Consider the following 20,642-nt stretch of genomic DNA (forward strand, 5'->3'; position numbering starts at 1 on the left):
CCAGTTTAAAAAAAGAAACTGCGTACCGAGGCTAGTACACGTCCAGTGTTGTTAACTGTGAAATAATATGACAAGCCATACGAAGACAACCTACGAGCCATAAAAAGCCAACCTACCTACTACTGTATTTAGTCCAGTGAGTGACAGAAACAAAGGTTAAAGGCTGGTCAAAGTCAAACATTTATACAGTATGTTAATTACTTTAACATAATACATTTATTATATAATGAATATTGATTGGTTTGCACTGCAGTCTCAAGCTATTTGGTTCACAGTTATACAGACACAAAAACAGATTGGTACACTGTGCAACTCATTGCTGCAGGGAGGGTAATTAACACATGTCATGAATTGGGCTTTGAGTAGGAAAGCATTTTTTCAGAGATTCATAGAATAAAAACATGTCTTACTGTACAATAACAATATTACCAAGCTGTAATAACCAACCCCATTTCATCAACTTATTTTTCAGAAACTCTTTGCAGTCATCGGTCCACCACTTAGAGAGGGGAGGGCCCTGACAGGTATGCCCAGAGTGACATTACATTTCCCAAGTTTACAGTTTACAGTTTACAGTTTAGGCATTTAGCAGATGCTTTTAATCCAAAGCGACTTACAATAAGCACATACAACATCACAATAATAAACAAGATAATTACATTAACAGCAATATAACAATGTAAATGTTCTAAAGAAACCTAAAAAACAAATGTTAACTAGCTTCATGTATGGTCATTGATTTTACTGTAGTGCTAAGGGTTTAGGTGGAGTTTCTTACACTTTAACAATAAAAGTGTGATTAAGAGGAGTTGTAATTTTGTTTTAACGATCTTTGGACAGATGAGCAGGTGACAATGGGGAACAAGCTGTTGGTGTATATAAGGTAACGCACGTGCACACACACGCACGCACGCGCACGCACACACACACACACACACACACACACACACACACACACACACACACACACACACACACACAAACCTTTATCCTTTAACCATTTATCCTGTTTGTTGCCTTGGATTTTTCCTTTCTGTACAGTAAGGTAAAGTGACTCAGGTTAATTGTAATGGTCTCTCTCTAGTTGCTGTTTGGCTGGCAGAGCCTATCCACTAGGGGACATCCCTGAAGACTTGGTACCTCAAGTCAAGAACCAGGTGGGTCTACTGTGTGCGTGTGTCGCACGAGAGATACCTCGTACCTTTCATTAAAATGATCAAATCTTACTGTAGGTTAGTTAGGTCCTGTTTTTCCAGTGTTTGGTATAATTGGGACAAATGTAAGGCATCATTTAACTGAATGGTTTTGTTCAGTGTTGAGAAATTAACTAGAGCACAGTATACTGGATCTCAATATCAGCCTCCAATACTGTCCTTTGTGCAATAGTTTGTGCTGTCACATAGCCACAATTTCAGAGAGCTCCACCACCAAGTCTGGCTATGTGAGACTACAAATCATGATGTTGTACAAACTCACAATATGTGTGAAGTATATGGTCACAAGCCATGCTAAAATGGTAAATATTCGGTCCTCAAAATAGGGATGCCAGATTGAAAGTGGTAAAACAAAATGTTTTATTTTATTTTCCTGTTGAATACACAAAGATACACGCAAGGCATTTGTTTTGAAGGTCAAAACAATTGCCTTGCGAGTGCAGCGAGAAGCTGCTGCGGCATTGTCAGTGTCTCAGTGCCGCTCACGACTATACAGTATGACTCACCATGTAATAAGGCCTGGGTTGGAAAACCGCAAACCTTATATTTTTTTAACCAAGCGATTGAGCACTGCAAACTCTATACCCCATGCTGAGTTAAGAGTATCCTATGCAGCAGCAGTACACACATGCACAGATCTACCTTTCCCATACTCTACCCCATGCAGAGAGGAGAGTGAGAAGAATATCGTCACTATCAGGCAGAAACCTTGCATCTCCCAAGTTTCAAATGTGTATGTTTTTTGGTAAATTAAAGCCCTACTTCATCATACACAAGTGTTGCTCAAAAGTAGTGAAAATAGACGATCTACAAGCACACAACTTGTAGATCGGATATTTTCACTACTACTGTATAAATCGTTTTTAAAATAATGACCCAAAAAAAAGGAAGGTTTTGGACATACGAGGTTTCCACCCGACAACAACGATACGTTGCTTTTCCTAATGAACACAGTCCCACAGAGTGGGGCTGGTCACGCTGATCTCCACTGACAAAGGGAAAGCGGAACGGAGTGGACCCCACTGCGCGCCCCCCCCCTACTGAGCCACTGGCTGTGACCTCACTGCGAGAGAATGTTTTGTGTGCATCCGTTTACTAACGGAACGTGACATGGGTTTGGGTGAATTTGAACGGGAGGTTGGATTTGTTTGTGAAAGAGAAAGTAAGGAGAGAGACAGATGGATGGCCTTTCTATTGTTATGAATAGGAGGCTGGCTTTGACAGAAACATATCTGATACGGAACAATTCTTTGTGTGAGACGCTGCACCACTTTTTTCTTTTTTTTGCAGCATAAGCTCCATGTCATGTGGCAGTTTTTACTGTTTGAAGATATCCATGAACTTAAAATGGAATTGCTCCAGTAAAGTAAAAATACCTCATAAGTGCACTTAAGTACAGTACTTGAGTAAATGTACTTGGTTACTTTACATCACTGATGGCACTTGGCAGATTGAACTGTAAAAGGGTTAATTTTTCAATGACGGGTCCATTTTGTACGTTTTTGAGCAATTTGTCATACAAGTAGATGTCAGTAATTATTCTCCAACCAGCAGTACCGTATACACTTCTTCCAGCCCACAAATAGACATACACATATTCTGAGTTGTATACTACAGTATATCCTATCCTCTATAATAGTCATAGACAAAGGTGATGTTGGAACATAATGTCCCTCTATTGTCACTCATCTCATCCATGAAACTCTTAAAACCATGGCAACCACTCTCGAGAGTCAGAGGTCGGCAATGTATGTGGTCACCATGGCAACAAGCGGGCCACAGTGGGATAGTGGACTGGTGTGTTATAGTCGTAGTGCAGAAAGGAACTGAGAGGTTTGGTCAGACTATTGCAGCAGGAACATGCTATTAATACTTAACCTGTCCAGCACGTCTAAGAGGTAAAGCTTTGCTGACTCTCATGTTAAGCGTTATTGACAGGAGCCTCTGGGGATGGCGTGTTGGTAAAAGGAAGGGAAAAGCCTGCGCACATATCACGTGCTTAGACATCAATCTGGTTTCATGCTTGATGAAGAAAACAAGACCTGGATGAAATCCCACCTGCAACATGTACTGTAAATGGAATTGACTGGTTTCAGACTGTTGCACGCCCTACTTCATATCCTAGCTTTCCCCTGAGATCACACACACTTCTAATTTCAACTATCATCCCTGAAATCAGTTATCTGAAATAATCAGTGTATTCAGTAAGTGACTCAGTTCACTTGTAAAGCGAGTCGAGTCGATGAGTGTTTTTTTTTTTGTTTTTTTTTGCTCACTTAGAACAACCCGGAGAAAGAAAACAACTGCACTCTAGTTGCAACCAATTGTAAATCAGCCATAAGATAAGAGTCTGTTGTGTTTGCTGCACTCCAGGATGTGTGCCTGCGCTTTGTTTTAAACATGACAGTGTTTTGGTGTGATTTAGTTACATGCTAGCAGAAATTTGATCCTTTTACACTTGCGTGCGTGTGCACGTGTGGTCCATGCACCAGGTGTTTGAGTTCCTGATTCGCCTCCACTCGGCAGCAGAGTCGGGCGATGAGGAGGAGGTGTTCCCCTTCATCCGCACACTGCTCCACTTTGACACCAGGGAGTTCCTCAATGTTCTGGCCCTGGTGAGCAACATCCCCAACCAGGAAGTACAACACGGCACACAGGTAGAACCTCACGTCCCATAGGCCTGCCGGACCGCCAATCAAACCAAACAACCAATCAGCCTGTCCGCCCATTGGCCTCGGAGAGAACTTTGATTTGATTTTGTCAGTCGTCGAGCTGTCCAATGCTTACAGCGCTTTGACAACTGGATAGGTGGAGCTTAAATCACAGTTATTTTAGTGATTGGAAATATATTGAAAATATAACACATTTTTATTTAATTTATCCAAAATGAGATTTAATTCTCAGGTATTTTTTGATCATTCTCAAACCTCAAAGAGTAAGTGAACCTGATCAATTTTCTCATTTCATTTTGTGATTTGATAGAAGACTTCATCCAGTTTGTCAACAGCCTTATGTTTGCCATAATTCAACCTGCTGAATGACAATAAAACAATTAAACTTGACATGAGCAGATGCAAGCTGACTAACAGATGTTGCTTCCAGACAAAATGTTCAAGTCACACAGAAAAAGATTTTCGTAATGTTTCAGTTTCATTCAGTTTGTCAAACGCTCTTGCAATTGATTTGACTTGTTCTCCAATTCACTCTGCCTCTCCTTTCATCCACTGTAGACATTTGAAGACTTTAAGAACGACAAGCAGGCTCTGGAATATCAGCAGAGAATAGTAGACATCTTACTACAGGTGAGACCCAATTCAGATCCCCATATATTATTTTTTGTAAAATAAAATCATTTACATAAATAAACGTTAAAGAATTAGTGAAAATAGCAGATCTACAAACTTGCAAAGCGACACGTTGTGAGCTTGTAGATATGCTATTTTCTCTAGTTTGGGTTTCCGGGCAACTGTCTAATTTGTCTTTTGGGTCTTGAGCTAAAATGTTTGGGAACCACCGCGTTATATGTTCCTTGTGTCTTGTGTAAAAGTGTGTATTGTATATTTGTTGTCTCTGTTTTACCCTCTCTCTCCAAGGTTCAGGATAACTAATATGTGCCTGTATGTATTCTTACCCAGGTGATGGTGGACAACTCTGACTTCACCCCCTCCCAGGTGGGCGGGCTTTTTACCTTCCTGGCCCGTCAGCTGGCTAAGCCAGACAACACACTATTTGTCAACAGGAAACTCTTTGACCAGGTAACAGTGTCATTAGCTTAACATGAACTGGACTGCATTGTACGGTATGGTACAAAACCCTTTTGTAAAACAGGTAGTTCTGATTGAACAGACCACAAGGGCCATGATTGGCATTTTGCCCAGAGGTCTAATATACAGTATCTCTCTGTCCCGGGCGTCCACCGATGGCGGAGGAAACCATGCAAGGCACTAACCTGCTCATCAGGAGCAGTTAGCTGTTCAGTGTTTTGTGCCGCATAGCCAATATACTGCATATAAGTAACAGCATATGCAATGGAATGGAAAGAATAAAAAGCCATTATATGGAAGAATGTGACGGAAGAATGGCATTCATTTTGGAATGGAGGGGGAGAAGGAAGGCATCTTGTATCAAGAAGGAGGAGGTCATCATAACATGGAGAATGACCATGTATTCCAGACCGAGTAGTACAATACAATGATTAATTGTTTTGCTAGTGAAATGTTGTTTATACCATTCTTTTAGTATTTATATAGATTGGTATTTACAAATTACCTTACCTATCAACTTCGTGCCTTGTGGCACATACAGCCTTTTTATGCAATATCTATTTCAAGGCATTTGTATATGATGACATATTAGTATCCCACATGCACTTCCTTCTAATTGGTCGTTTAGGTTCTGGAGTTCCTTTGTAGTCCCGATGATGACTCAAGACACACTGAGAGACAGCAGGTTGGTAAAAAAAAGACACACACACACACACACACACACACACACACACACACACACACACACACACACACACACACACACACACACACACACACACCCCCCAGATGATGTCTGAAGATGATGATAGGCTAAGACAGGTAATGTGATCTTTGATGTGATTGGCTAGGTCCTGCTGGAGCTTCTTCAAGTTGGGGGCGCCGTCCAGTTTGATGAAGGAAGGCTATTGGTTCTAGCAGAGAAGGCAGAGTTGTGAGTAGATCATGTTACTTACACAAGTCCTCTCTTGCTCTTTTACTGGGACTGTGACACTTGTGGATCAGTTCTTTTCTTCAAGCATCACCATCATACAGAGGAGTACTGTATTAAAGTGAGCTTTACTCTCCCTCTAGCTACCAGATCTGTGAGTTCCTCTACGAGAAGAAACATCTGTATGACAAGATCATTGACTGTTACCTCAGAGACCCTCTCAGAAAGGTGACCTCCCCAACACGCACACACACACACTCCAATGTTCAAATGCCAAAAAACTCAATGAAATCACAATTATTTGAGTGACAATGAATCATCAACTTAAATGTTGTAATCGTGACAACCCCAGATGTCACGCATATCGGAGGAGACACATGGTTGTGTCTGCTCTCCCTGGGACCGACTGTAGGTGATAGCAGTGATATGGAGCTAGAATACACTGTAGGCCAGTGTTTCTCAAATGGGGGTACGTATACCCTAGGGGTACGCGGAGGTACTGCAGAAACATGGTGAAACTTGGTATGAGCCTGACCAGGCACCTGGGATGTGCTTGAAAGTTGTTTGAATGTTTTAAAGTTATTGACATGAAAACTGTTCTGAACTGTTTTGGCCAGTGTTGAAAATAAATCTGCTCAGTGCTCAGGAGGCACCATTTGAAACTCTTTCACTTATTTGTGAAATGGGGGGTTATCATACCATCATGCTATGATACCACTATTGGTAGTGGTATTGGGTAGCATAGGTAGGCCTCCCACTATTTATAGTTTTAATTGCAGTTTTATGAGCAAAATGTTGTTGGGTAAAGGGGGTACTTGGATTCAGAAATCAGGGAAAGGGGGTACTCAAGTTTGAGAAACACTGCTGTCGGAGATAGCAGTGAACAGGAGCTAGAATACACTGTAGGAGTCTATAGCAGAGACAAGGGACTACAACACACTGGGGATCTGGGAATAGACAAAAGGACTAAAACAGAAAACAGTGCTAATTAGTGTTTTTAATTTATTGTGTGCTTGTGTATCAGGATGAGATCTTCAGCTATATTCACAACCTGCTGTCCATGCCTGGATACAGCACAGAGGAGAAGAAAACAGTGTGGGATAAAACATTGCAACACATACAGGTTGGTGCACACAACACACACACACACGCACACACGCACACGCACGCACGCACGCACGCACGCACACACACACACACACACACAGAGAGAGAGAGAGAGGCATACAGAAATTTGTGTTATGAATTTATAGATAGATAAATAAACTAAACTAACTTTGAAAGTGGTCCTTTATAAAAGGCTTGTAACTGTGAGCTCATTTAAAATGGAATATTATACATACTGCATGTGCGCTATACATATATTTACTGCATGAACATTGTAACTTGCTCCGAACCGCTTTGGTTCAGATCCACGCTTTGAATAAGAAATGGAAAGAAAAGCGCTGCGACTTCAAAGGGAGGTCAAAAGGATGATCAGTGCCCACAGCAAGTGTCACAGCCAATGGAAGAAGAGAGGAGAATGGAGATTCATTAAAAAACAATACCATAATAAGACTACTGTGCAAATTCGAATGCTTTTAACTCATTGACTGCTAATATATAATATTTTCAGAGATTTTCTGCATAACATATTCCACAATGCTCCGATTTCCTCGTGGGATGGCAACGATCCACTCGAAAGAGAGCGCGAACCGGGTCCAACTCGCTTTATACCACTCTCCCATAGGCTCCCATTATAAGACTTTAAAAAATTTAAAAATCACACCCAATGTGAAGTGAGCGGTGGTCGTGCTTGCATAACATCTTCAGACTAGGATTTGAGTCTAGGATGTAGGGCTGCACGATTTTGGGAAAATATCTAATTGCGTTTTTTCTGACTAATATTGCGATTGTGATTTGATTCGCAATCAAACGTTTCTTGTTAAAAGGTTGATATAATAAATTATTTTAACCAGAGAAAATCACTTCACTACCTTAAGTAAAGCTTCCGTTGAATTTTTATTGTGTAATACATTTAAAAAGAAATTGATTATTAGTAACTAGGCTAATTGGCAATCATGCAAATGGTTTGATTCAGTTCAGTTATTTCCAAAAGATTCACCTTTATTTTGCTTTAGCAATATAAAACGTTTTTATGTTCAGGAAAATCTCAGTACTAATGCCTCTCATTGTCAAGGAAGAAAGTACCATACTGTATGTTGCTGCCTTGTTTTCATCAAGGCAAAAAAAAAAAAAAAAGAAGTTTCACATGTGTGCTGGGGCAGGCTTGCCAACACTCCTAAATTCGTCAGGAGTCTCCTGAATTTTTACCCCATCTCCTGCCATGCTCCTGAATACATCTACTCTGTTAAAACGTTTCGGGGGGAGGACCTCCAGACCCCCGTTTGTGGAGTTACACGCCCCCTCAAACTACCCCAAAAGAATCTCCTGAATTCTGACTGTCCAATGTTGACAACCCTGGTTCTGGGGACGCAAATTCACTTTCACTTTCAGCTTATGACAAACGGGAGCATTTACTCTATGCACAAGGATTTAAGGATGTTATGTTTATAATGATTACAAGAACATTCACTACCTATAGCTTTGGAGTACTCCTTTTGAACGGAAATAAACTTTTACGTGCTGTAATAGACAGACAGTGTGATCGCCTTGGCTCCTCTGGAGAGTGCAACAACGTAACCGCGGCGCGGCGATGCGCAGCTATTTAGGAAGCACAGAAAGACACCACAGTTGATTTGATCATTGCTTAGTCAATTATGAAGGGATTTCTAAAATTAAAACGTCATAATGCTTGGGAAGTCTACTTAAAACCCGCGGCCTTTGCGATTCGCTAATCGCGAGATTTTGCGGTTTGAAAACGATTAACCGTGCAGCACTACTAGGATGTACAGGCTATGCTACACACACACGTTTTGCTATGGCAAAACGCTGAGGAAAAAGGCTACAGACATACGACATATGACATCACTAGACAAACATGATGCTACGTACACACATTTTGCTATGACAAAACGCTGAAAGGCTACAGACACACGACATATGACATCACTAGACAAACATGATGCTACGTACACACATTTTGCTATGACAAAACGCTGAGGAAAAAGGCTACAGACATACAACATATGACATCACTAGACAAACATGATGCTACACACACACATTTTGCTATGACAAAACGCTGAGGAAAAAGGCTACAGACACACGCACAGCCACTCTATGGAGCGTTTTACGTGCTACACACACACGTTTTTCTATGGCAAAACGCTGAGGAAAAAGGCTACAGACACACGACATATGACATCACTAGACAAACATGATGCTACGTACACACAATTTACCATGGCAAAACGCTGTGGAAAAAGGCTACAGACATACGACATCACTAGATAAACATGATGCTACGCACACACATTTTACTATAGCAAAACGCTGAGGAAAAAGGCTACGGACGCACGCACAGCCACTTATAGGAGCGGTTTGCACCGCTCAGAAACCAAACAAAAGGTGGTTTTGTCACGATTACGTCATCAACGTGTCATATGACTGTCCTCTTAAACTTGCTCGCGAAGATTCGTGTTGTAAACTGCTATAGTTATGGCAACAGACATTGAGAGACTGGCTTCTTTTGAAGAAGAGTATTATGATCAGTATGACTATTTCAATCTTGACGAATACCCCTGTCACGACCGTGGGAAAGGGAGGACGAAGAAAGAAATAGGACTGAACACCAAAGACCATTCCCCCGCTGGGCACGGGAGAAAGATCGCAGAGAAAATGCAGAACGGTGATATGAAACGTAAAAGAACCAATATTTCATCATCTTGATTGGAAGACCTCCTAGTGCAGACCCTGGCCAGTTGGAGATCCAAGGTGGACCATGGCCAAATACCTTTCCTGACCCAACAGAGCAAACAGAGTGCTGCCTGAACATTCCCAGACAAGATAACACTCTAGTCTATCCTACTGATGACGCCATTGCCACATCCCTCCACTCCATCCTCTCACACCTTGAGAGAGACATCGTATGTCATATGTGAGAATGCCATTCATTGACTACAGCTCAGCGTTCAACGCCATAATTCCCCTCAAACTAGACACCAAGTTAAAGAGTCTGGGTCTAAGTTCAAGCCTTTCCCGCTGGATCCTCGACTTCCCGAGGATGGTGTTGGCCAGGTGTTGCGGATGGGAACAATGGCTTCTGCCCCTCTGACTCCCAACACAGGAGCCCCTCAGAGATGTGTTTTGAGCCCCCTCCTCTACTCCCTGTACACCCACGACTGCGTGGCTCTGTTTATCTCCAACCAAGTTATCAAGTTTGCGGACAGCACAGTCATAGGCCTGATCACGAACGATGACGAGACGGCCTACAGGAGAGAAGTGGAGAACCTGGAAATATAGTGCCAGGAAAACAATCTCAACACGGACACGACAAAGGAACTAATCTTCGACTATAGTAGGCCTCCTAGAGACCACTCACCCATCCAGATCGGGGGAGCTGCACTGGAGAGGGTCAAAGAGTTGAAATTCATGGGAGTGCAGTGCACATCACGGAGGATCTCACCTGGGCAGTGCAGACAGAGCGGGTAGTCAAAAAAAGCATAACAACACCTCTACTTTCTCAGAAGACTGAAGAAAGCTGGGATGTGTCCCAGAGTCCTAAGAGCTTTCTACAGAGGCACACAGAGAGCATCCTGACTGGCTGCTTCACTGCCTGGTACGGCAGCTGCACCCACCTCACCACACCATCCCAACCACAGTCTGTTTAAGATGTTGCCCCATGGAAAACGACTACGCAGTCTCAAAGCTACTAGCAACAGACAGCAAAAAAAAGCTTCTTTCCATGAACAATCAGGTACATGAACGAATTGTCAAGAACGAGTACGATCCAGGGCAAAGGGAATTCCTACGTCCCCTCCCCACCATTCGTCCCTTCCTTGCACTATTATGCTTGAGCTGCACCTACTGTACAGTACATAAATAGATACTGTGAAGTTGAATATACTAACCTGTTGCACAGAACATACTGTGAAGTTGTTTACAAAAAGTTAAGTACAGTAGCAACTACTGTGGTAAAAAGTGCTGTTGGTGTATACCAAACTTTATGCACATTTGAGGATAGGGCTGTCACGATATGACATTTTACGATTAATTGTCACTCAAATAATTGGCGATTAACGATTTAATTGTGTTTTTGTTCGTTGATAATTACATTTCTATTTGGCTTTTTGGCTTTGAAGTTGTACATGGTAAATGTGACACATAACCTAAATATACAAAGAAATTACTGGCATATTTGACAACTTACTACTTAAAAAATAACTTTGATACTGATAGTGGAAATAGCCGATCTACAAGCTCACAACGCGTCGCGATGCGACGCGTTGTGAGCTTGTAGATCTGAGCTTGTAGATCTGCTATGACGATTATGACAAAATAATTGCGATAATGTCAAATAATCACGATTAGACGATTATGTAATAATTGTGACAGCCCTATTTGAGGATGCTCTTATATTCTCTCTTTGCTCTTTTACCTTTTGCACTCTCTTTTCCCAAAATAGTTCTACGTCAGGGGTCTTCAACGTTTTCAGGCCAGGGACCCCCAAACTGATGGGGAGATGGGCAAGGGACCCCCTACCTCGTAGGGTGGGGATGGGGCTACAACATACGTATATTGTATATTTATGTATAAAATTGTGTTTCATATGTATAAACATAATACCATGTTATTGTGCATTCAATACTATGCTTTTAAAATAAATAGATTAATATATTCATGCTTTTATTTTAAACATGCATGCACAAGTGGCCGTACCACTGCCATTTATAAACATACCTTATTAACTGAGCACCAATGTCAATACTATCAATCTATCACAATCTGTCAATTGTACAACATTCATGTATAGGCTACAAGCTATTTAAAAGAGACAGAATCACATGTTTTTATATTTAAAATAACAATTACAAAAACTATACATATATATATATTTTTTCCAACAATTTCGGGGACCCCTGCAGTATTCCCGCGGACCCCCTAGGGCTCGGGGACCCCCTGTTGAAGACTCCTGTTCTGCGTCATTGTTATTACTATCTTTTTAGATGTTTTTTGTTTGTTATTATATATACGACTGCATTGTCTGAAGAAAGCCAAACAAAATAAGTTTTACTCTTATGTACCTGTACAAAAGATGTAACAATAAAGTACAACCTTGAACCTTGAACATCTTGCCCCTGTAAGTGTTGCGTACTCAGCATTTAGTCATTTTTGTGAATGAAAGAAATTGTATATGTTGAGTAGATATCCTTTTATTATGTTGTAAAAAATAAAGTCTCTAACTTGGAAAAAAAATACTGATCCATAAGCTACCGAACATCCAGTGTCACTTTCCACCTCATGCCCCATTCACTCCCATAGGGCGTTTTCCTTTTTGAGCGGTGGTAAACTGCTCCTAAGAGTGGCTGTGTGTGTGTCTGTAGCCACCTTTCCTCAGCGTTTTGCCATAGCAATATGTGTGTGTGCGTAGCCATATTACATCATATTACATCACCAATTATCTGTAGCCACTATCTGTAACCACTTTTCCTCAACATTTTGCCATAGCAATGTGTTTTCCTCAGCGTTTTGCCATAGCAATATGTGTGTGTGCGTAGCCATATTACATCACCAATTACATCCTAGACTTATATCCTAGTCTTTTTCTTCAGCGTTTTGCCATAGCAATGTGTTTTCCTCAGCGTTTTGCCATAGCAATATGTGCGTGTGTAGCCTGTATTACATCACCAATTACCAATTGAAGACGTTATGCAAGCACGATCACCGCTCACTTCACATTGGGTGTGATTTTTTATCCTAAAAAAACAGAAATGCAGATTTTGGTCTGGTGACCTGTGTCGGGTGTTCTTCCAGTTACCCCAGAAATAAATGGTGACTCATAAGCTAGCAAACAGCGCCATCCAGAGTAAAAAATAAGCAACTTGGGCTTGGCAGTTTAATAAGTCGGCTATAACTCGAGAAACTCTTCATATAGCAGTCAATGAGTTAAGCTGCTTGCTCAATCACACATTCTAACCCAAAATGTTTTCTTAAGTAATGGGTAAGTGAACTAGAAACGATGAACTGCAAAATTGTCAAACTGGATGAGTGTGTTTGTATGTTATACGTACAGACACACACACACACACTATTACTTGCGCAAGCAAGCAAGTACTGGGATCGGCTGGGTATGTATGTATGTCGGTGTCCTCTCTTGTTTAAGACCCTAGCCCAATCAGGGTCCAGCATCTCTGGCAACATCATCATTAACTGCTTTAGTGCCTATCCCGAACTAGTTCGGGATAATTTGGACCGTCCTGGGTGCCTATCCCGAACTAGTTTGGCTTTTTAAAAAAAAAAAAAAATTCGAGCCGGGCCGCCGGCCGTCATCTGTTTACACGGCCCGCGAGAGCGTCGCGCCGCCGATATTTACCATCCACTCCAATGCAATCCAGGATCTTTAGAGCTCATTTTCTCTGTTCCATGCATATCCATGAGGTGTGCAAGGTTTAATCATGGCTAAATCGCCGAAAATAGGGCTTCTAAAATGCTTGGTAGCCAATTGCTAACTTCAAGCTAACTTCATCCTGTCCCTGTTGATGACACAAAGGAAAGTGTTCAGGCTTGTCATGGCTGCGCACGGCTTGTGCTGTTACAGCGCTTGTGGATGGGTGTTTTCTATGGCCACTGGGCGCCCTCTAGTGGTGAAAAGGTGGCATTGAAAGCGTTAACAGGCAATGAGGGACCAGTATTCCTGGTGATACCAGTGGTGATGGCATTAGCATTGGCATATATCATAATATATATATATATATATATATATATATTTAAACAGGTTAGCGCACCTCATAGTGTGCTCTGCTTGCGCACAGGTAGGCCATACATGGCCGCCTTGTGCGCAAGAGGCAAGTTGGCGCCTCAACAGGGTGTAGTTCTAGTTATTTTTGCAACCATTTCAGGAGTTGGTGACCCTTGACCCAAGCAAGTCGGCTGACATGGTGGCATGTCATTTCCCTGAGGAAGTGCGACCAATCATCTCCCAGCTTGAGGTGAGCTTATGAAGAAGTCTACTTGTTACTGTTCTGTAAAATGACTTAATTAACAGGTGCAGCATTTAGTCTGGTTGAACCAGACTATAGTACTTGTCCGACTTTATTATTTCTTTCCATCCATCCATCTTTATGGATAAACTTTATTTTTCCGCGCTTTTTGGTTAGCACTGCTTAAATAGGGACAAGGACTGAGAGATATCCATATATGGGCATGAAAGGGACAAATGGTAAGATTCCATCTTTCTAGTTGACCTTTATTCTTCATGTGGTAGTGTATAGGCTATTGAAGAACCCCAGCAGAGAGAGAAAGAATCACAGAATTCAAGTTTTGGTATACAGTATTATGTTTCCACTCATTCACTTTAACATTGTCGCACACTGATCCAAAAATAAGAGGTCATTTCGCCAACTCCTTTGAGATGGTCGGTGCCACGCGTCAACGCTCCCAAATGGAACCAAAATAGAACATGCTTTGACACGTCCAATTGACACCTCCAGTGTTGCTGCAGGTGTTAAAAAAAACATGATGTGTCAGACGCTTGCAGTGTGTCAGGGACTCAGAAAAATAACTTGACCTGAATTCTTGTCAGCACTGGTTGGCTTGCAACATTTCAGGGAGAAGAAAAGGAAAGCTCATGAGCCATAGGTTAATATTTTTTTAAAGATGAAGATGATGTCCTCTGACATGTTTGTCTATATTAAAACCCATTTAGGCCTAGAATTATTGAATGCTTTAACCAGTGAAAAATAGCAGATATACAAGCTCACAGCGCGGCACCGAGTGCCGCGCTGCGAGCTTGTAGATCTGCTATTTTTGAAAAAGTCGTGAAAATGTGTGCAAATCTTTGAATATATGTATTTTCAAAGCGAACGTTTATTAACTCAAATTTTGCTTCTGGGTGGTCCCCGGAACTAGATATTTTGAAATGGGGGTCTGTGGCCAAATACATATCATTTTGGGGGTCCTTCACATGAAAAGGTTTGAGAACCACTGACATAGTAGTCTCTCAAGAACAGCCTAACTGAGCTCCAGTTAAGTGAAAAGGACCTTTTCTTTGACGATGGCTGGCCAGATTGCTGACATAGTTTTTCCAAAAATCTTAGAAGGATTCAAAAGACACTTATAGAATCTGGTCAAAATTCTAATTTTCACGATTTTTCAAAAATAGCAGATCTACAAGCTCGCAGCGCGGCACTCGGTGCCGCGCTGTGAGCTTGTATATCTGCTATTTTTTAATATTTAAAGCATAAAATATTGCGTCATATTGTGTTCAGGCCTAAATAGGTTTAATATATATATATTTTTTGCATTTCCATCTGGACTGTCACCCGCATGGCCAATGGTCCTGCAACCCATCTCATAAATAAACTAAGATGCTTGCATCCCTCACTCAATTTCCTGTCTCTCTACACTCTGGTCTGGTCTGAGCAAAAGCAAAAAGTTAATAAATAAAACAAAAAGGAAAAAGAAAATGCTCACAGATACACAGAATCGAATTTGTGGGAAAGCTAATACAGTACAGAGTAGATAGCATAATCTATTATTTAATATTAGATTCCAGAAACACCGGGATACAAAACAGATGATGGTCTATATTTTAAAGATGTTTCACAATGTGCTTTGTCCCATTCTGTTTAATCAATCTGTCTCTCTACAGTATGTAACGAGTTATTGGTGCTAATTGGACTGTGTGTGTGTGTGTGTGTGTGTGTGTGTGTGTGTGTGTGTGTGTGTGTGTGTGTGTGTGTGTGTGTGTGTGTGTGTGTGTGTGTGTGTGTGTGTGTGTGTGTGTGTGTGTGTGTGTGTGTGTGTGTGTGTGTGTGTGTGTGTGTGTGTGTGTGTGTGTGCGTGCGTGCGTGCGTGCGCGCGCGCGCGCGCGCGCGCGTGCGTGCGCGTGAATTGATCTTATGACCCTCAGAAATCTAATTGGATCACTATGATTTGAATTTATTATCATCATCAAACTACTAAGTTCAAATCTATATAGCACATTTACAACAGCCAAAGCTGACCAAAGTGCTGATTGCCAGAGCTTTACTCTGCACTGTGACGGGTATTTAGCTTGAAGTTCACCATAGCAACATGTGTTACATTTACTTTAAAGGGGCCCCACCATTAATTTCACATTTTTCATTTCTTTCTTGTTTTTTGGTCTCCCCAGTGTCTCTTCCACCCCAAGAAAACCCTATTCATTAACTCTAAGCCTTGACTTTCATGGTTCTCATCGTGATTCTCTAATATTCTCTGTATCGTTCCAATTTTAGCCCAAAGACAGCGCCCCGTTGCCAACAAAGGGCATTTTGGTATTGTATCTGAAATGGCTTGGAATTAGAGACAGACAGAACATGACATTTCAATATCTGAGTGGTTGTTTAGGCTAAAACCTGTATAAAACCGTATTATGGACCAATATTTATATAAAATATATACTTTTAAAAGCATGGTGGGGACCCTTTAAAAATGGTCATCTGCTGAGATGAATGCTAGCATTAAAGTAGAGAATACACTTTAATTTACACAGCAAGTGTAAATGTAATATTAGTGTTCATTTTATGCGTAATAATGGGAAAATGTTGTTCTATTTAATGATGTAATTTAAATTAAAAGAGCAACCCCTGCCAACTGCTCTTCAAATCAGCGACATAAAAAGTTTCAATTCAACTGTCAACATTGAGTAACAGTAGCCTTTGCTATAGTTTCTCAAATGGTTTCTGGTAAATTACTTGACTACCCTGCAGGAAGGGCTCTGATAGGCACTATAGACATCTTTCCATGGAACTTTCTTTTACAAGTTGGAAGTGTTCAACAGGCCGTGGATTCATTATCCTCTGACAGGAGATGCTCCATTTGGTAGATCTGTTCTCTGCACCGTAAAAGTGCTGATTGCTGGACCGTGTCAACATTTGAGCTTCGCTGGTGCCTGGGTGGAAATGCTCAGCTGCTGAAGATGATGTCCTCTGACTTGTTTGTCTATATTAATGCCATCAGACAAATGATAGTGCTTGTTACATTTAAAAACCATTTAGGCCTAGAATTATTGAATGCTTTAACCAGTGAAAAATAGCAGATATACAAGCTCACAGCGCGGCACCGAGTGCCACTCTGCGAGCTTGTAGATCTTCTATTGAAAAAGTCGTGAAAATGTGTGCAAATCTTTGAATATGTGTATTTTTAAAGCGAACGTTTGTAACTCAAATTTTGCTTCTGGGGGGTCCCTGGAACTAAATATTTTGAGATGGGTGTCCGTGGCCAAATAAAAATAAATATCATTTTGGGGGTCCTTCACATGAAAGGTTTGAGAACCACTGTCATAGTAGTCTCTCAAGAACAGACTAACTGAGCTCCAGAAGGACCTTTTCTTTGACGATGGCTGGCCAGATTGCTGACGTAGAAACATGGGTTTTTCAAAAAACCTTTGAAGGATTCAAAAGACACTTATAGAATCGGGTCAAAATTCTAATTTTCACAATTTTTCAAAAATAGCTGTGCCGCGCTGTGAGCTTGCAGATCTGCTATTTTTCAATAGTTAAAGCATAAAATAATGATACACAATAATGTGTTCCCGTTCATGAAAGTTACAGAGAACTGCTTTACGTAACAATAACGGCTGTATTTCTCTCACCACTACTATGAGGGTTGTCGGGGTTAATGCCATCAGACAAATGATAGTGCTTGTTACATTTAATCTCATGTGTCTGTCTCTCTCTCTCTCTCTCTCTCTCTCGCTGTCTCTCTCTCTCTCTCTGTCTGTCTCTCTCTCTTTCTTTCTGGTTCCATCCAGGATGACCGGCTGGTTTTCCAATTCCTAGGTTGCCTTCTGGAACCAAGGTACAGTAGCATTAGTGTGTGTTTGAGTGCCCCAACCTAAAATGATCTCTCATCTGACTCCCAATGTATTTCTAGCTGAAGGAAAACACGAGCCTTATTCAAACACTAAACCAGGGCTGTCCTCAACTAAAGAAATAAGTAGTCATTAATTGTCATCAGAACTAATTAAGATGTATTGAACAAAATTGTGTTTGCTGCTTACAATCATACAGAGACCAGCCTTTTCAGGATGCTGAGGTTGAGTACTGAGCTGTTGTTTATTTCACAATGGCTACCGGCAATTGAAAGTTGCAGACTGTCACAACTGGGTTATATTTAGATTTAATAAGATGTGCATGAAAAAAAAAAAAAAAAAACAGACCAAGACCAAATAGACCAATTAATCGGTTTAATTGACCAGGGGACAGCTCAAACACAGCAACCATTTATTTTTGTCACATATACTGTATAATGCTTAAGCAAAGGTGATAGATACTGGGATGTAGAAAAGAACAATGCACCAACATACTGTAAGTAGGGATGGGACAATAAGCGATATTAAAATAGAAAGAAAAACAAAACACTCACAATAATCGTATTGTGGAGATTTAATACATCCTAAAATCATCCTCCGTCATGCACTGGGATCAATTCACCTTTTATTTGCAGAGCTGCATATCTCTATTGGTAAAACATACGTATATTATAAATACCATAGCCGATCTACAAGCTCACAGCGCGTCGCAACGCTATTTTTTGGCAAATGTTCTGCCCCAGGTTAATGGATGTTAGGGATATTTTGATTATCGTGATAATATGGTAAATCGCGATTTCTTTGGTCACAATAATCGTGATATGAAATGTTCATATCGTCCCGTCCCTATAATTGCCACATGGCTGGTCCATACAGTAATCCTCATTATCTGCGTGACTGTGTGTCCTCCAGTGAAGGCAGTCATCCAGGGGCCATCCTGACCCTGGAGCCCGATCTCCATGAGCAGCATGTGGGATTACTCTGTCGCTTTGCCCCCCTGCAGCTTCTGGGCTTCCTCCAAAGCTCTCAGCAGTACCGACTGGAGGAGACCTTACAGGTAGAGAGAGTGTGTGCGTGTGTGTGCGTGTGCGCTCAGTCCATCAAAGCACTTAATCCGCATGGCAGACGGTTTGGGTTGACCAATCCGCTAAGCCAATGCGTAAAATCCCCTGAACACCTCCTCCTCCTCCTCATACTCGCGGTCAGACAGATGCAGAATTTGCAGATGTTTTTTTTTTTTTTTGATTCTCTGAAACAGTCGGCCCAATCGAAATGCCACGATTTGGTGGATTACTTCTTTACTTCTCCGGGTCTTATGAGACGCACCCGCTAGGTATGGTTTGGACACAGACCCCTTTTTTTATTTTTATTTTTTTACACAAATCCTAACCCTAACCCTTCTGGAGGGTGTCCCCTGGCACAGAACTGAAAACTTTAGTTACTAGTTACTTTGTAGATTCTGATTATTACATAACATACATTAGCCTATTCAGCCCTATTTAAACTTGAGCTATTTTCTAAATATATATTTTTTATAAATCTTACACATCTAACTTGTGAAACGGGACAGTACAGAGTACTTTTACTTTTGTTGCTTTAAGTATATTTTGATGCCAATACTGATACTTTGCAGTATTACTACTTTTACTTAAGATCCACCACTGCTTGTAACAGACCAACGTCTCCATTGAGGGGGAAACAAAGCAGACTCAGTGGACCAGTAAATTCATATTAGTGAGGTTCAGATGAGCGGGGTTCTACTGTAATTCCTCCAAAGTAAAAGCCTAGCCGCTCTGCGGTACGCAGTGGTGTCAAACTCATTTTAGCTCACTGGCCTGATTGGGTCAAATTCTACTTCATGCAGGCTGGATCAGTTTGCATGTGTGCTCCCACAGTTTTCTTTAATTTTATTTATTCAATCTACTCTTAGGTGTCTCAGTCTCAGCTATAACTACACATAGTCTTTCATTTCATTTCTTATGAAGAAGATTGCCTACAGTGCCAAGCATTATTTGTATGATTGGTATTTAATGTCATACACTACTTAATGTCATACACTACAAGAAAGTAGTGTTGTGATGAGAGGTTTAGAATAAGATGCTATTGGGGCGCCCGCCGGCCTAGCGGTCCAAGTGCACACCACTTAGGCTCTAATGTCTGACAGCGTATCGCAGGTTTGAGTCCCATTCCTGACGACCTTTGCTGCGTGTCTCTCCCCATTTCTCTCTCCCTTTTTACTGTCAATCTCCACCTGAACTATCAATAAAGGCTCTTAAAAAAGAAAAGAAAAAGATGCTATTTTGGAAAAGATTGTTTTGGTAGCCACTAGCCAGCCTTTGATATTAGCTGACGCAAAAGTAAAACTAACAAAGTAAATTGTAAATGTAGACTACACAAGTGCGCCAAAATGTTACTGTAGTAGCCAGACCATTCAGTAATTTACAGTAATAGAATAAAATACCCATGAAGCACTGAAACAATATTATGAAACAATATTATGACATTCGGTATTTCACAATGCATTATGACATCGAACAGAGTTTAGTCAGCATCAGGTTTGTTTGTACACTGTTTATAATGAATCATCACCTACAGTCTCTCTGTCTCTATCTCTCTCTCTCTGTAACTTCCTCCCTCTCTCTCTCTCTCTCTCTCTCTGTCTGTATCTCTTTCTGTTTGTCTGTCTGTATCTCTCTCTCTGTTTGTCTGTCTGTCTGTATCTCTCTCTGTCTATATCTCTGTGTCTGTCCTAATTTGTGGACACCTGTCGTCTCCATAGATAACGCAGCAGTATCAGC

At 41.1% G+C, this 20,642-nt stretch overlaps 1 protein-coding gene across 2 annotated transcripts in view; it reads left to right on the forward strand.

Annotated features, from left to right (window-relative positions):
- vps8 (VPS8 subunit of CORVET complex) overlaps positions 1 to 20,642 on the forward strand; it is a 77,868-nt gene that overhangs the window by 36,347 nt on the left and 20,879 nt on the right. The window contains exons 23-36 of one of the 2 annotated variants that reach the window (XM_080740995.1): positions 473 to 524; positions 841 to 883; positions 1,085 to 1,157; positions 3,707 to 3,871; positions 4,445 to 4,516; positions 4,850 to 4,969; positions 5,607 to 5,663; positions 5,830 to 5,912; positions 6,053 to 6,137; positions 6,934 to 7,032; positions 13,910 to 13,999; positions 17,785 to 17,831; positions 18,757 to 18,901; positions 20,624 to 20,642. The exon at positions 20,624 to 20,642 is cut by the window's right edge and continues 71 nt beyond it. In XM_080740995.1, coding sequence (XP_080597121.1) covers positions 473 to 524; positions 841 to 883; positions 1,085 to 1,157; positions 3,707 to 3,871; positions 4,445 to 4,516; positions 4,850 to 4,969; positions 5,607 to 5,663; positions 5,830 to 5,912; positions 6,053 to 6,137; positions 6,934 to 7,032; positions 13,910 to 13,999; positions 17,785 to 17,831; positions 18,757 to 18,901; positions 20,624 to 20,642 — 1,150 coding nt within the window. The remainder of the gene's footprint in view (positions 1 to 472; positions 525 to 840; positions 884 to 1,084; positions 1,158 to 3,706; positions 3,872 to 4,444; positions 4,517 to 4,849; positions 4,970 to 5,606; positions 5,664 to 5,829; positions 5,913 to 6,052; positions 6,138 to 6,933; positions 7,033 to 13,909; positions 14,000 to 17,784; positions 17,832 to 18,756; positions 18,902 to 20,623) is intronic. The other variant, XM_080740996.1, reaches the window with a different exon arrangement.

Source organism: Nannobrachium achirus (genome assembly GCF_963921795.1).
Source record: "Nannobrachium achirus genome assembly, chromosome: 13".
Taxonomy (NCBI): domain Eukaryota; kingdom Metazoa; phylum Chordata; class Actinopteri; order Myctophiformes; family Myctophidae; genus Nannobrachium; species Nannobrachium achirus.